The 15,801-nt window shown below is 52.5% G+C and overlaps 3 protein-coding genes across 3 annotated transcripts; 2 read left to right on the plus strand and 1 right to left on the minus strand.

Moving 5' to 3' along the window:
* Positions 1-4,423: 4,423 nt before the first annotated feature.
* On the plus strand, positions 4,424-5,924 carry Z519_02283 (uncharacterized protein; the record flags this gene model as incomplete). Its single annotated transcript, XM_016760040.1, has 4 exons — positions 4,424-4,565; positions 4,627-5,135; positions 5,254-5,850; positions 5,904-5,924. The coding sequence occupies 4 exons, from the start codon at positions 4,424-4,426 to the stop codon at positions 5,922-5,924; spliced, it is 1,269 nt and encodes a 422-aa protein (XP_016623561.1).
* Positions 5,925-7,770: 1,846 nt separating this feature from the next.
* On the plus strand, positions 7,771-10,016 carry Z519_02284 (uncharacterized protein; the record flags this gene model as incomplete). The annotated part of the gene is made up of 2 exons (XM_016760041.1): positions 7,771-9,708; positions 9,765-10,016. 2 exons carry the CDS (start codon positions 7,771-7,773, stop codon positions 10,014-10,016), a joined length of 2,190 nt encoding a protein of 729 aa, XP_016623562.1.
* Positions 10,017-11,896: 1,880 nt separating this feature from the next.
* On the minus strand, positions 11,897-13,279 carry Z519_02285 (uncharacterized protein; the record flags this gene model as incomplete). The annotated part of the gene is made up of 3 exons (XM_016760042.1): positions 11,897-12,540; positions 12,610-12,763; positions 12,854-13,279. 3 exons carry the CDS (start codon positions 13,277-13,279, stop codon positions 11,897-11,899), a joined length of 1,224 nt encoding a protein of 407 aa, XP_016623563.1.
* Positions 13,280-15,801: the final 2,522 nt, after the last annotated feature.

A 15,801-nucleotide genomic window follows, 5' to 3' on the forward strand; every position in this document is an offset into this window, starting at 1 on the left:
CTCGCGATGTTGTCGTATCTGTTGGGGGAATCGCTGGGAGTGGGAGATAACATTACGTGCCAGCACTTCAAGGTTCCTTGTTCTGCTCGGCAAGGCTGAGCTTTCAAATATCGTCTCTTAGAACCCCCCGATTTCGTCATCGGTGCAATCATGGAACTCTGTCGACAGGTGAGATAAAACATTAGCTTCCCATCAACCGGTCTGGGCGGCCGAGTCGAATCACTCTATATACCGAGTACATCGGTATGACCGCCAGCCCTTCGCAGCTACTTAGACCATTGAGGGATCGTCCTGGGATTATTCGACAATCACCCAGGGGTCTCGCAAAGCGTCGAGCCGCGTGGTCATCGACTTCAGATCTTCATCCATTTGCAAGTGATTTCGAGGAACAAAGAGATGAGGTGTGGGCACCAGCAATCAAGTCAAAAGGCTGAGCGGCAGCCTCGGATGGTGTCCCCTGAGCCGGTGTTGCGAGGAGTGGGAGAAAATGACGTACGAGGAGGCTGATCAAACAAAGGCCCATGCTCCTGATCTCCCACACCCTCGATCCCGCAAATTAAACATGTCTTGTTGTGAAACCCTGCAGCCTCACATGCATTGAGACCGCTCGCATTTTTGCAACAATAATTGCCACGTTTGCCATTGAAATGACCGTCTGGTATCCGGGAGGAGCACCCCCAAGTACGACTGATCTGATGGTCTGAGGCAAGCCACATGGAACGATACTCGGTACACATCGGAAGTCCCAGTGGGATCATGCTCACGGGGATTCCCTTGTGTTCCCTGTGACAGTTACCATATCAAGAATACCTGGCAAACCAAGGTACATATGTACATTCAGCACTTGAGGCTTGATGGAACACAGCACAGGTCGTCGCCGAGGCTCTTTTCCGAGCGTGTGGTAAAACTCGAACGAAGGAAGGTCTCAGTTGTGTTCGCACTTTGCCCTCAATTATTGTGGTTGTTCTGTGTTCTGCTGTTCTTTGTAAGATATTATAGCTGGACACTCCGAATCACGCCATGGGGCCTGAGCATGACATGCAGGGTGCCGAATATCGTCCAGAGTAACCCAGTTCGACTACCCCATACCTCGTACCTGCCGACAGCTGCCAGACGTTATCGAGGGTGCGTCTGTGTTTGTTGCCAGTCCCTCTTTGTTTCTCACAGAAGGGCCTCAACAAAACAAATGGAGAGGCTGGTGTGCCGATGCTGGACACATGCATTTTCTCACCTAGACCATCCGCCATCCAATCGAGACTGTCCAGAGGCCAATCACTTGCTATCCAAGCTTCCGCTGACCTTCATCTAAGTTTGATCTGGGTCTCGGAAGAGGGAGAATACGCTGCATGCATGTCAAAATGCACCACTTCATGCCTGCAATATCTCAAATGCAGAAAAACCTACCTAGCTACTCGGTTGTGTTATCGAGAGGTGGCTGGCTAAGAAGGCGCCAACTGGCGCAAAGGACCAAATCTTCCGACAAAGCTGTCCACCTGTCTCGGTAGAAGGCATCCAAAGAGCTGTTGAGGCTTTTTTTGTTGACTTGAACGATTGGATTCGACTTGCACGGGCGAGGACGAACGGCAAACTGTCCCCGCCCCCGCACTTCCGAGCATTCTGTACCAAGTACTTCTAATTCAATTTTGCAAGGTTCAAGGTAAACTTGACGAGGACCACTAGTTGCATCCAGCAATCGCACGTCCTCCTTCTCAGATACGAGTTGCCGCCGGGCGGCAAGTTGGAGATGAGACATGAGCCAGGATGTTGCGCCTACTCGTGCAGATTGCCAGTAAGCGAACCAGTCTGCATTGCGGGAGTGAGACGACGATCAAATCGGTCAAAGGTTCTTACACATGTTTTCGCCACAAGCTTGAAAAGGAGCATTGTACTCCGTACTCGAAACCCACCTTGGAGATGGCAAACATGTGGGGTCTAACGAGATGGTGAAAAGATACCCAGAAACCCAAACAACAAAGACGCCGGAGCGTTGTGATACAGTTCTATCATGGGACATGGCGGTGTAGATTCGGTTCTGAACGATAAAGCAGAGAGCAGTCCTCTGCCCACATTCCGCACATCGTGACAGGTAGGCATCTGGTAAAACGTGAGCTCGGCATGCTGTGTTTCTTCAGGTGATTTCGAGCCCGGGCCCTAACACTGCGGGCGCCACATCGCATAGGAACAACTGCATCATGCAGCAGCGGCAACCAAAGGCAAAGTCAGGCCAATCAATGGACGAGCAGTGGCCGACCATCGGGTTCTGATGCTGGGCTGCACATGGAGCATATCGTTTCTAAGATTTTTTGACAGTCTAAGGATCCTCTCTTTGTGTTTCGCCGGCGTTGTACTGTGTGTAGCAGCTTCCCAAGAGCCCGGAAATGTCGGCACGACCTGTCAGAGACAACCTTTAGGCCGAAGCTGTGCCCATGTGGACCTCAGTGTTGTACCGCGTACCGCCCGCAGAGTGGCAATCATCAAGCTTGACTTGCAGTCACATTGAGATAGCAGCAGCGAATCGAAGTATACGGAGTATGGGTGAGGTCTACGGGGTCGCAAGATCTGAGGGAAGATCGACAAGCCTTGCAGCGCAGTAGTTAGGAGAGCAGGAAGGGACTGTGCTCGACCATCATTCAATATTCGAGGCGATGCTCGGGCTGACCTTGGACCTCTGGAGATGGCAAGTGCTCCTGGGCAATGAGTCAACCAAGGCATGAGCTTGACAGGTGCTTGTCCAATGCGAATGAAAGAGTGAGTTTTGGCTTCACATGACAAGTAGAGGCAATTTGGTATATATATGACTAAATCCCTTTTACGCGGGAACGGAAATATGCTCAGAGAACTTGGCAAGAATTTGGTCGTATACCCCAAAACCATACCAGAAGTACCGAGGACTGGTACAGCGTACGGAGAGTAGTTGTATCGAAACCGCTGACTACGGACGCCTAGACACGAGTAGGTATGGTGACATACCAATATTCCGTACCCAGGGACACAGCAAGAGGTGCAGGCGCCAGGAGGATCATAGTGGTCAAGGATTCAATGGGTGGGAAAGGGCGTCTTGCTTCGGAAAGATTACTAGGGAATAGCGACGACCCTTGTACGGAGTCTGTACGGAAAATGGTCCCTGTCAATAAATACCCAAAAGAGTGACATTTTAAGTAGAGGGTGCATGATGGATGGTGGATGGTGGTGGCGGTGGGTTCGACCAGGCCAAGCAAAAGTTGTGGCCGTCACTGACTTTCTTGGACCTTTTTCCTTCTGTTGCTGGCTCCGGATCAATCAGCGTGTGAGCGTCATCCGGTCTAGTCGTCTTGGTCGTCGTCTTCGTGTACGGAGTAATATATGAGATACGAGGTATTGACAGTGGGCTCCGCTGTGAAATTAAAGACACAAAGACTCCCTCCCAGCTCCTCTTCGCCTCGTCTCTCATCACTGTTGCTGCCCTGCTGGTCATGTTGATCTTTGATCGGCCTCACTTCACGCCTTAGCTGCAATCCCACTGACGCATTGTTGGTTGACGGGATCGCACCTCCACCACGCCAGACCATCGCCAGATACAGTACGTCGACCTGAGCAAGCTGAGGATCCACCCCGGAAATAAGACGTTCGTCTATCACTCGTTCTAACTTCTTGGTCAGTCCGCCTCAGTCTCCTTCCCGCAACCTGCCACCCGCAACCCGCACGCGCTGCGAGTCTGTGCAGTACCCTTGGGTTTGCCTTGCCCTGCCTTTGGCCACTTTCCCATCTGGTCTTAATGGTGGAATTCACTCGCTAGCTACCTATCTGCACCTGCTCCTCCTCTTCCCTCACCCTCGCTTGTCAAACTACTGCCAACATCTGCACGGCACCTCCGTTCCTTTCAAGATTTCGCCTCTACCTCTCAGTCAACCATTGCAACAGTTGTCCCATCCTCGCCATCCGCAGCCTGTACGCATAGTTCTCATATGCACGAATAGATACTCGAGATCCCTAGAGCTCCCTCGTCGCATCTTCCTGCTCCAGAGAACCGGAACCTGTCCTCCTCGATCCACGATCCACGCCCATGTCCATACGCGCACCGGCGCCCGTCATCTTGTCCATCTGTTCCAACACATACTAGCTGTCTGTCTTTCGCCTCGAACCCTGCCCTTAGGCACGACAGTCGATCCTAAGTTAAAAGAGACGACGTCCGACTTCGACTGGTCATCCTGTCAGCCTCCCATCGAGTTGAGTGGTGTCGGTGTCTCGCGTGATACTTGACACGCGAAAAGCAGCTCTACCAACATACCCCCAATGCAATAAGTCCTCCGATCGAAGCGTATTGACGACCGACTGTACGATATCGTGTGCGAACCCCTTGCGCGTGGGCTGAAGACAAGCATTGCGATGCAGTAATAGGTGGAATCCTCCTCCCGTCGCCACAGGCTGAAGCCAATCTCTCAAAATGGCCGTTTCAATACCATTGAGCTCATTCTGGATCGTCCTGTTCCTTTGCACGGCCTTTCTCTCGCTATGGGTTACACCATCCCAAGGCCTCGACATTTCCTATTGCTCTCCGGATAACAACGCTGGCAGCTACCAAGGCCGTGAGTAGTTCATCTCCAGTGTCCGTGCGAAGGTTCACCAATCACTGATGTCCACTTCCAGACTACAACGAGTTCCAGTCGAATGGAGCCTGCCAGCAGCAATGTCAAGGTTCTTTTGCATTCGCCGTCCTCCAAGGCTACTACTGCTGGTGCTCCAACTACATTCCTTCTCCGCAGGAAAGCACCTATAATTGCAATCAGCAATGTCCGGGCTTTACCTCGGAGTGGTGTGGCAACACCGATGACGGCCTCTATGGATATTACCTCTTGAGTGCAGGAGTCCCTTTAGGAACCTCGGGTTCGACGTCCATCCCGCCATCCTCAACATCTTCCCCTTCTTCAACTCCATCGTCGGTTAGTATTGATACCTCCACTTCCATCCCTTCCAGTTCCGCGTCCGCATCCATGTCCTCTGCGGATACTGGATCCCCCACATCTTCCCCTACTCCTGATACTTGGACCATTCACCGTTCATCTTCTGTGGTAACATTTGGATCGTCTCAGAGTTCTGACGAGACTGCCGTTGTGACTTGGTCCAGCGACACCTCGATGAGCTGGATGAGCTCCACTGTATGACAACCCGTCCATTTGTGGCTGACCTGTCTCAATTCCCCTGATGAAAGATTACGTGTCCTATTCTTGAACTCGTGTCCTGCGTGCTATAGTGCGTTGCTGACGATCGTCCTAGACCTCTCAGCCCTCGACGACACCTCCACCAAGCCCAAGCCCAACTCCAAGCCCATCTGAAATATACACGAGCGTCACAACCGTCACGGGAGAAGTTCGAACTGTGGTTGTGACACCGTCTGCAGCTGCCACCTCGGATGCCACGCTCGGCCAGAGCGCCACTGGGGGCGGTGGCGTCAGTACGGGCAAAGTTGTTGGCATCGTTCTTGGTGTTGCCTTGGGCATTGGCGTCGTGATTGGAACCGGGGTCTATCTCTGGTTCCGCAGACGCCACAAGAATGTAGGGACAGAAGGCGGCCCGGAGACGGCTTACCTTCCTCGAACGGGCGACAGTTCGCCTTCCAATAATGTCCCGTCACGGCAAGTTAGTCAGTTGTCGTCGTCAGGCTTGCTCGGGACTAAGACTCCCCGCATCAACACGTCTGGAGTCAGTCTGGGCAACGACCTGCGAGGCGTCGACACCGGCTCAACGACCTTCGATCGCCGGAGCCTAGGTACAGACCAGCGACTGAACCCGTATGCATTGTACATCCATGACGAGAGTCGCCTTAGCAATGTGTCTCTTCAAGATAACCAGGATTATTCCAGGCAGCTACGGGTGAGTGTCTCTGTCTTTGGGTTGCCGTGTTCCCACTGCTGACTTTGACATAGGTGGCAAACCCAGACCCCTGAATGCCCAACATCTTGGTCGACATTTGATTAGCTAGTACTAATCTTTAATGAGAATCCGCACAGGGAAAAAAAAAAAGAATGGAGAGGATTTGCGCCTTGAGGAAACGATTTCTACGATGAGACGAGATGTCGCCTTTCCGCGACTTACAACAGTTGGTACACGCATTCTTGATTCGAAATTGGAGGCGTTCTGTGGGCGCATTGTACATTTTAACATATCATAAGATGGCGCATAGCCATGGAATACGCAGTGAGGACATGTACGCATTGAAATTGGGCGTTCGATGTACGGGAAAGGGCACATTGAGCAGGACCTAGGTTTTCGCTCGTGGGCGCCCATCTGAGTGTCGAAGCATTTTGCATCTTGTCCAAGCGTGGATACATTGGGCGACCACGTCGATCTGTACAGGACCTGGTCTGAGTTCTTTTTCGGCAGGTCTACTTGTAGGTTTGGGCCGAGGAAGGCATATGGGTCTATATAGATGAAGACAAAAGTTGGCACCCTTTTTTATTTTTCCTCTCCACCATGAAGCGGTGTGGACAAGTAGGTGGCATTCTGAAACACCCGGCCGGGTAGTAACTAGGCTGACGGAATGTTGGTGTTTGATGCCCAAAGCCCACATGAGAAAAAATCGACAAGGCTGTGCTGTGTCCCGACTATGGACACGAGCATTTTTCAGGCTGAAGTTTTGGCTCGTCGGGCTTCGGCCCAGCCCGCAACCTGGTGTTTGAAGGTTGGCTCGGTACCTGGTAATGCTTGCGGTGCCGGGACTGTGAAGGCGAATGTGAATGCCCAACTGCGATTGTTGAGGGGATCAGCGCCCTCTGGTACCAAAAATTCGAGAATAAAGCCTAACGGTAACCATTGTGGGTTGATAGAGAAACGGCGAGATGGGTTTGCATAACTGCCTAAGGCTACTTGAGATGAGTTCACTTGGTGGCAGCTAACTGACCGGAATGCAATGCCACGGTACATCTGTTTGATCCGTGTACCTCGTCTTAGGCAGACCGCTCGGCGCGTACCTAGGCGTAACTCATTCGAGCCCATTGCTAGTAGCCACCGGTCGATGCCCCCGCGCTGCCGCCCCCCAGCCCCTCCAGTCTGTCAGGTGTGCTGTTCTGGTTTTTCAGCTTTTCATCCACCAAAGCCAGGCGAGTTATTGGGCTCGCGTGCATGGAACTACGTCACCTGTTTCGAGCTGCGGGTACTACTTTCTGTCCATCACGTCGCGACACCTTTCGGTGCGCTTCTTCTTCACGTTGGTGTTTTGCTACTGGCTGTCGGCAAGACTGTAGCTGGCGGCGGGTCGCCAGTGGGACAACGGGACAATTGGACAGGTTGGGTCGATATCGATGTCGATGGACATGGTGATGGTGGACTTTTTGCTGCCAGAAAGGGCCTGCTGCGCGTGGGCATGCGCCTGCGCCTGCGCCTGCACACGCACATGTTCCCAGTTGGCAGTCACAGTCCAGCAAGTCCCACCCAAAAACTAGGCTCAACTCCCCCAGCGGCCTTGCTGGCTCTTCTCACCTCACTCAACTGCGTAATAACTCAACTTCCCCCCATCGCCCTCTCTCACTCACTCTTCTCTTCCAACGTTGGCAGCTTGCATTTGCACTTCTTGTTCTTCGTTTAGCCTTGTTGGTGTAACAAACCTCTTCTGCAACAATACACTTTACCTCTAACGTCTTTGAAACGGTCATCCGTTCTGGAAGGAGTTTGCCGGAGCCCCTCCACGGACCAGACTGCCAACTCAGCGAACCGAACACCCCCTAGCTGCCCAGTGCCCTTTCGCGTCAAGTTCCGAGAAAAACACAAGATAAAAAAACATAACCAGACCCTGCCATGGCGGGACGCCGTTACGCCGATGATGTGTCTGTCGACCGTTACGACGACCGCCGAGAAAGTTATGTCTCACGGAATGGTCGACGATACTACGATGACCGTTTCGTCGAGGAAGAGGTAGATTATCGCCGCCCCACGCCTGTGCCCGTGCGTGAGCGGGAAAGAGAAACCATTGTGCGAGAAGAAATCCGTGAACGACCAGGCTCGACACCTGCCTTTCTACAAGAGGGTTATGGCCGAACCTCCGCTGGGCCAGTGGTCCTGCGGAAGCGAGAACAAGAAGACTTCGAGTTCGCCGCTCGGGTTCGTCGGCGATCCCCTTCTCCCCAGCCAGAGAGGAAGATCGAAAAGGAGGAGATCATCATCAGGAAAGACGAGTCAGAATCAAGGCCACCTCGGATAAGGGAGCGGGAACGGGAAGTTGAGCGTGACGAGATCATCATCCGCCGAGACGAGCGAGAGCCTGAGCGCAGACTTCCACCTCCCCAACGTGACCGGGATCGGGAGGAAATCATCATCCGACGGGACGAACGAGAAAGAGAGGTGCGGCCGCCACCGCCCAGAGAAGTGAACTCTTCCCGAGAGGAAATTGTTATTCGCCGCGACGAACGAGAGCGCGAGGTGGTGCGCCCACCGCCGCCTAGAGAGGTCAACTCTTCTAGGGAGGAAATTGTCATTCGTCGCGATGAGAGTGACCGACGGTCTCGCTATGACGACTATGACGATGTGGTCTCCAGGCGAGGAGGTGATTACGATCGGAGATCCGTCCGAGGCGACGTCGACAGGCAAGAAATCATCATCCGACGCGATGAACAGAATCTCGACGCCCGCCGATACGAGGACTATGCGTTGGCTCGCCCCAAATCTCATGAACGAGCAAGGTCCAGAGCTCGACGCTCGAGTAGTGCTTCAAATGATGAAATCATCATCAGGCAACAGGAGCGAGAGGGACGCAGCGGCACTCGCAACCAACAGGAAATCATCATTCGCAAGAGCTCTCGCTCTAGGTCTCCTGCCACCTCGGTGACTTCGGCTCGCACTGCGCCCATGGCCCCCCCTGCACCTCTTCCTCCTCCTGAGCCTCCGATCATCAATGCCCCTACCATTCACCAAGAGGTCATAACGCATCATCGACATATCGATCATGGCTTCGAAGTCGCCATCCCAACTCGGCCACGAGTGATTTCACGACCACCATCGCCGCCAAGCCCGCCCCTGGCCCCCCCTCCACCAGTACGAGCTCGATCAGAAGAGCGTATTGAGATCAGCAGAACCCAAACTAGGAATGGTCGTACGGAGAATGAGGATATTGTGATAGATCGCAGGGACGGTCCAGCCAGCCCGAAAAGTGTTGCCGCACCGTATACTCCCCCACCGGCACGTGAACCTTATTACGAGCCTCCCCCCCCTCGTCGTGAGGTTTATCGTGGCTATGAACGGGACGTGCAAGAAGAAGCAGAGTACTATAATGCTCGTGCCATGGATCGAGCTTACGTTGGCGAAGCCTACCATGGAGCTACTCGCGACTGGGAAATTGTGGATGTTCCTCCGGGTACTCGTCGTGTTCGAATGGATGGGCTTGGAGGGGCAAGTCAGGAGATCACCTGGCAGCGATACAATGGTGTGCGAAGGAGCAAGTTCATGCCAGATGGAGTTGATGAGCGTTACGACAGTGCAGTTACGAGACCCCTTCCAGCGCCAGCACCTGCGCCTGTGCTGCCTGCGCCGCTCCCGGCACCGATCCCTGTTCATCCGCCGGCTCCGCTGCCTTCATCGAACGGGGAGATTGGCCGTCGTTATGGAAAGGAGCGGGATCCCAAGGAAGGCCTATGGACCGAGGTCACAAAGGATCTCGTTGTGAAGGAAGCGATTCAGGAGATGGGATATGAGTATGAGGAGACTGATGACTTTTACTATATCATCGCCTATCTGCGCTACGTGAGTTTCGTGTCTGTGCAACTCCGCCCCTTACTCAATTGCTAACGATGTTCCAGGAAGATATTGCTCGTCTAGTGGGTCTGTCCGATGACATCCGCAAAGAGCGTCGTAAGCGAATCAAGGAGATTGAATGGGAAAATCGAGTCCTCCCTCCCGCCATTGAAGAACCAGCGCCACGGCCACTCGCCATCGAGCCTCCTCCGCCGCGCCATCGCCAGGAGTGGGATCGAGAAGAAGAGCGCTTTATTGAGCGGGAAGTCGTCTACCGAGGGGGTCGGCCACCTCCACCGCCCGGTTGGAGACGTTGAATGTGAGCAGCCAATTAGATTCGGATTTTTGGAGAAATGATGTCCAAGCTGCGTCGAAATAAAGCAAGTTGATACGAATTTCCTTTGTTTTGGCGGATAGCATTTTAGCAAGCGAGAGTTTCCTTGACAGCAGAGAAAGAAAGAAAGAGCAAAAAAAGACGCAAATGGCCCTATACCGCGGTTCATGAATCTGTGTTCTCGGGATGGGTGAGAGGGTGATGATCATGGTTGTGGTAAAATGGACTTTTGTGGTCTTTCGGTGTCGGTTTCCTCACTTTCACACATGCGATGATTGACAAGATGCTGCCACGAAGAAATTCATGATAGTCTGATGCACGCGTGGTGTCTGCTCCTCAGGACAGTACATTGTTTGGACTATGTGATGGGATATATGATGATATGATAATGGGATGAGGGCGTCGGGCCATTTCACATTTCACCATTTGACGACAATCCTCTAACCTTGGGACTGCAACAAGATGACCAACCACTGTGGATATTGATGACAATAAATTGGTTTTTCCCGCCATGTACTCCGTATTCTGTACTAGGGAGGTAACCAATTCTCCACCCGTGATAGGGGGCCGGACAGGAAAAGGCTTCAGCTGGGTAAAAGGTCAAGGTCGGGCTGGAAGGATACCTAACCGACGCGAAGTGTGTGTGTACGGAGTACGGAGCACCTTGCAATAAATCTGACGGCCCTGCAAAGGAGAATGGTTGAGGTTCGTGGTGGTTGTGAAGAACGAGGTGAGTTGAACGCAGGTCGTGAGATCGCAAGAAATAAGTACGCATGCCATCTTCAGCATTTTTACTCCGACGACGGGATCGCGTCATCGTGAAAAAGAAGTGAGTTGAGCAAGTACCAGGCTTGCACCGCCAAAATCAAGGAGCTTGCCGTCTTCAGCGCTATGTATTATTGCTCTTCTTCTTGCTCTTCCCCCCTGGGGGGGAGGGGGACGGTATCGTTGGTAACCGAACTCCCAGACAACAGCATGCATGTACCGGGTAGGTATAGGCCTCTTCCTCACCTTGAAACACCTCACCAGCCCATTCCAGCCCTTTCTTTAGTCTGCCGAAAGTATGTATCTCGGTGCGGAGGAGTCGTAGGGATCTGGATTCCAGAAGCGCCTATGGTATGTATGACTCCTGTGGCCCGTTGAGGGCTGTGCATCATCGTCGACGTCGTCGTGGCTGTCGCCGTTTGTTTCGAATAAAGAGTACTTACTGCGCGAGGTAGTTTGTAGGCTTACGGTGCTATTACTTTCATACCCGGGAAAAGGGGACGGTGGGCCGAAGATCATAAAAGGGGTGGGCGGCACGGCGCGGTTTAGTGCGAGTTCCTAGGAGTACTCGGCACTCCTATACTTCCTACTCCTCCGTACCCATCAGCCTCTTAGCCAACCGTGATCGGGTATATACACATATATGCATACATGCCTATCTATCTATGTACATGGAGATCTGGAGAGATGTTGTACAAAAAACATGGAGACGGTGGTATGCAGATACCCCAAGGTACGGATTTCCTCTGAACCAATTTCTGTGTGAAAGAAACTCTTCGAGAAGATCCTGTTCTGTCCTGCGGACCGGATGGATATATACGAGTGTCGCTCTTTCTTCAGGGCCCCTCCTCTTTTGAACTCCAGAACGTCGAACCTTCGGAGGGGATAACCGTTGCGGGAAGATGATCTCTCAAGTAGATCGTCCGAGATGGTCTTGCCACGAGTAGAAGAATGTCTCCTTGGCCCTCTTCTAATCGTGACTCCTTTCCTTGTTATCGCAATTCTCTCTCTGCTGCAGACGAAGTGCTGGATGGGATAGACCTAGTTATACAAACGTGGGGATCTCCCTTTGGGCAGAGTAAATGACTTAGGGAGCGATCAAACAGGGCTTTTCGGATAGTGATAATCGGCATCTCTTCGATTGCTGGCGCGGTCCCCTTCCTCCTCGTCCTTGATCTCAATACTCGTGCTGACGAAGATCTGCTGCTTATTGTTGTTGAGTTCCTCTTGGCTGGAGCTGTCGTTGGCGAAGAATGTGTCGGTGACGCTGCTCATTTTGTCCTTCCAACGCCGGGGCTCCTTGCCGCCAGTCACCTTGACAGGAATGTGCTTCATCTCGATGTCGCTGTCAATCACGCGGCTGGTGCGATTGTTGGTCGTGTTAGTCGTGTTGCCCGCGCCAGTGACCTGGTTTGCGTAGCCATGGCTTCCGTAGTGGTAGGGAGGCGGCATTCCGCTCTTTTTGGACAACGTCTTGCGTGTCGAGTGAGCTTCTTTGGCCTTGGAATACAGGCCGGGACAACAGCCGACCATAATAGTTACGGCCGACTCAACGATCGCCCACAATGCGAGCCATGAGGATGATGGAGTTGAGTGACCCTGTGTTTTGACCCCAATCTGTACCACGCGGATTGTGGCGAAGATGATGCAGATCAATCCGACGCAGAACAGAGCTCCAATGCCAACCTTTTGTGCCGTGGGTCGTTGTAGGTTCCAGATCAGACGCAGGGGTAGGAACATGACTGAGGATTTAGAAAATAGAGTCAGCAACATGGACAAGCTAGAGCATGGCGCAGGTGACTTGGGCTTACTGAAGAGATCTGACAGGACGTCTACCGCGTAGGCGTAATATAACGAGGCGATCTGAGCACGCACGTCTCGTTTCTCGGCGCATAATCCTGGTGTAAACCATGCGTGCATACTGTGGCAGCTGGTAAAGTTTGACACGACACAACCAATCAAAGTCTGGACAACACAGTTAGTGGATGAGGAAGCTGGCCGGACTCCTCTTTCAAGCAACAGGAATGCCAAAAATACTCTAGGGTTGGTTCTTACCAAGATACAGAATCCTGCAGCCGCCCACCACAGTTTCATGTACACCGGGATACCCATCATCAGCCGGCGATAGAGGCACAGAAACGCAAACTTGACCGAATATAGCGTAAACCAGAAGATCATGGTGTTGGCGAAGAAGATCTTGATCATAAAGAGGGAGTCGTCCAGAATCTCGGGGTAGATTGGTATCTTGCCCGTCGATGCGTCAGTGACGCGGAACATGGTAGGTGTTAAGACGATATACATGACGGTCAGGGATAGAAAGAAGAGGTAGGCAAGCAGGAGGAAGAAGTCTTCTGCTTGGAACCTTTTCGGTTGATGGAATCTCACCAGCGCCCTTGCCACGAAGACAACGCTGGTGACTCCAAGCATGGAGTATGCCACCCCAAGAAGCGCCCTTTGGGAGACATAGTTTTGAGACGACATGATGGGGAAATCAAAGTGATGTTCGAGGAGTGCGAAGCGGTTGGTTTGCTGCGCAAACCGCAAGCCTTAGAAGACAGCGATAGCCTGTGGAGGGCCAGGAAGAAGGATTGAGAGAAAAGACGACCTTCTCAGGCACGGGGAGATAGAGGACATTTTCTCTTCTTTGCAAAGGTCCAAAAAGAACTCTTTACCACAAGCTGGTTTTGGTGCGACGCAGGATGCAACAAGCGAGCTCGAGCGAAGACCGAGACTGGTTGGTAACTTGGCACCCACTACCACGGTGTGGCGAAAATCCCGATAAAGGTTTGGAGATATGCACTTGGGGATGGAGTATACTGTGCCGACGCCACTAGTGCCAGATTTGGGCTTTTCACAGCGTTGAAATCTCAGGGGTCCGACAGCGGGCGAGGTGCTAAGGGTGTCCTAAAAGACGAGAGATGCTGTCCTCAAGCTCCTCCTCAAAGACGCACGACTCCGGCTTGTTACCATTGCTCTTGATCTGCGGGATGCAGCGTCGACGGAAACGAAAAGAAGTTCCTGATTCCTCTCTGTTTTTCTTCTTTGTTGCTTCTCTGCCTTTCTGACCACCTGCAACAAAAGAGAAAACACTGGATACGCCATATACCCGGAGGCGGGTAATCTGAAGCTGAAGAGGGCTGAACGAATAAGGGCCGCCAAGGCACCTGTGTGAGCGGGAGGCATCTCCTGGAGCGCGATGCATGGTCAGCACGCCACTCGAGACTGCTGAGGGCTTATCGAGGGCTCTCACATCCCAACCCTTCATGCCGCCTCCCAGGCTAGCCTTTAATCTTGAAAGATCGACAGTGGCCCGCTTCCTGGATGGCCGTTATTGGCACCTGCTAACCAGAGTGTAGACAAGATGAAAACAAAATCCACTTAGTCCAAGACAGATGTTGCGTTAGACGTGTCGGCGTGAAGCTTGGATCGCCTAGTCTGGCGAGCCGAAGTCCGGGGAACCCGGCTAACGAGGTAGCCTCGTTCCGAGTAGGTTTTTTTTTTTCCCAGAGTCGATACCTCTTTAGGTATGTTCTCCCCCTGTATTCTGTACCAAGTACTCCCGTATAGTGCATTGACAACTTGCACGAGTACCAGCATTCGAAAAAAGGTAGAGCAGCCGCAGGACGAGCGACACTTGATGGCTTGCACTTGCCACGTGTTCATGGTACAGGTGGGGAATACTTCGTCTTGACTTACAATTACAAGCCTCGTAGAGCCTCCTGGCTTAGCGTTTCTGCAAGTGGGGGGGGGGGTAGGTGGAAGGGCCCATTCCGTGGGAGCTCGCCATCGAACCAGAAAATAAGGGCACTTAGATCACGCGTTGAGGGTCGAATCATGTACTATGGTATGTAGTGATTGCAGGATCAGGAGTTGGAATTTGGAAACAGTTCATGCCAAGGCCGTGGCAAGCACATCATGTGATCAACTAAGACAAATATAGCTAGCGTGTCTATGGTTTACTCAACGTCCCGCTCTGAGCCATGATTCAGGGGTATCTACTGGATGGATATGCATCGAAGCCTGATCCTCGGCAATCCCAAGGCACAATCTAATATCTGGGTCTAGGAGTGCAACACAGCCATAAGCGAAATGTCTAGTGTACGAGGTACTGTGTAGCTTATTGACTCCTCCCGACTACACAGCACCTAGCACTTTCGTATTTCCAGCTAAATGGCGCGAGGATTCTTGATTACCTGCCTACACTATTCCCCCTTGGTCTCTCGCGCCCCCGCCAGCCTCGCCAGCAGCACGTGGCAATGGAAGATAAGCCCAGGATGTCGGGGTGGTTCCGAGCTCTCCAGCGCATGTGAAATGTCCATTGCAACTAACTGTCGCTAGTTTTGGCCCAAGTTCGCTAGACTGCATTAGGCTGTACAACGGCGAGCCCAAGAAATCCAGGAGTCAGGACCTTGCTGCGACTTCAAACTTAGTTCCAGGGACAGCTACCATCTACCATGTTCAACGCGGGTTGTGAGGGATTATTCTCATTCCCGACTTCTCCGCCCAAAATGCTAGGGAGCGCCAGTGGCCCCAATGTGGCAGATGCCAGACTCCAGACTCGGAAGGTTTTGGATCTTGGATATATTGGACCATTGAAATGCAACACCCACTTGTTTCTGTCAAGCCCACTTGTCTTGCCTTCAACACAAAGAAATGAAAATGTCTAGCAACTGTCAAAGCGCATTTCGGCCACGCGACAGGCCCACATCGTAAGGATCCAGTCCTTCTACAACGTCTTCTGTGGAGGGCCCTGTCGCAAACGAGATACACCCGAGGAGGAAGTATGGCTTGGTCGACGAAATTTGATCTGACATTTCGGACAGGTGGGCACGACCAGAAGACTGACCCTGGCCAACGTAAGTAGCCGGCCTGTTCTCCTCGATCCCAGCTTTCTCGCTTCATCTTCTGCACCTCAATCTTTAGGTTTTTGTGGGTTGTCAAGCTCGCAGTGGTTGGGCCCAGGCCGTGTCTTCTTTTGCGTCTTGGCAAGTGGAAAGTGAGCA

This window comes from Cladophialophora bantiana (genome assembly GCF_000835475.1).
Source record: "Cladophialophora bantiana CBS 173.52 unplaced genomic scaffold supercont1.3, whole genome shotgun sequence".
In the NCBI taxonomy this organism is placed as follows: Eukaryota; Fungi; Ascomycota; class Eurotiomycetes; order Chaetothyriales; family Herpotrichiellaceae; genus Cladophialophora; species Cladophialophora bantiana.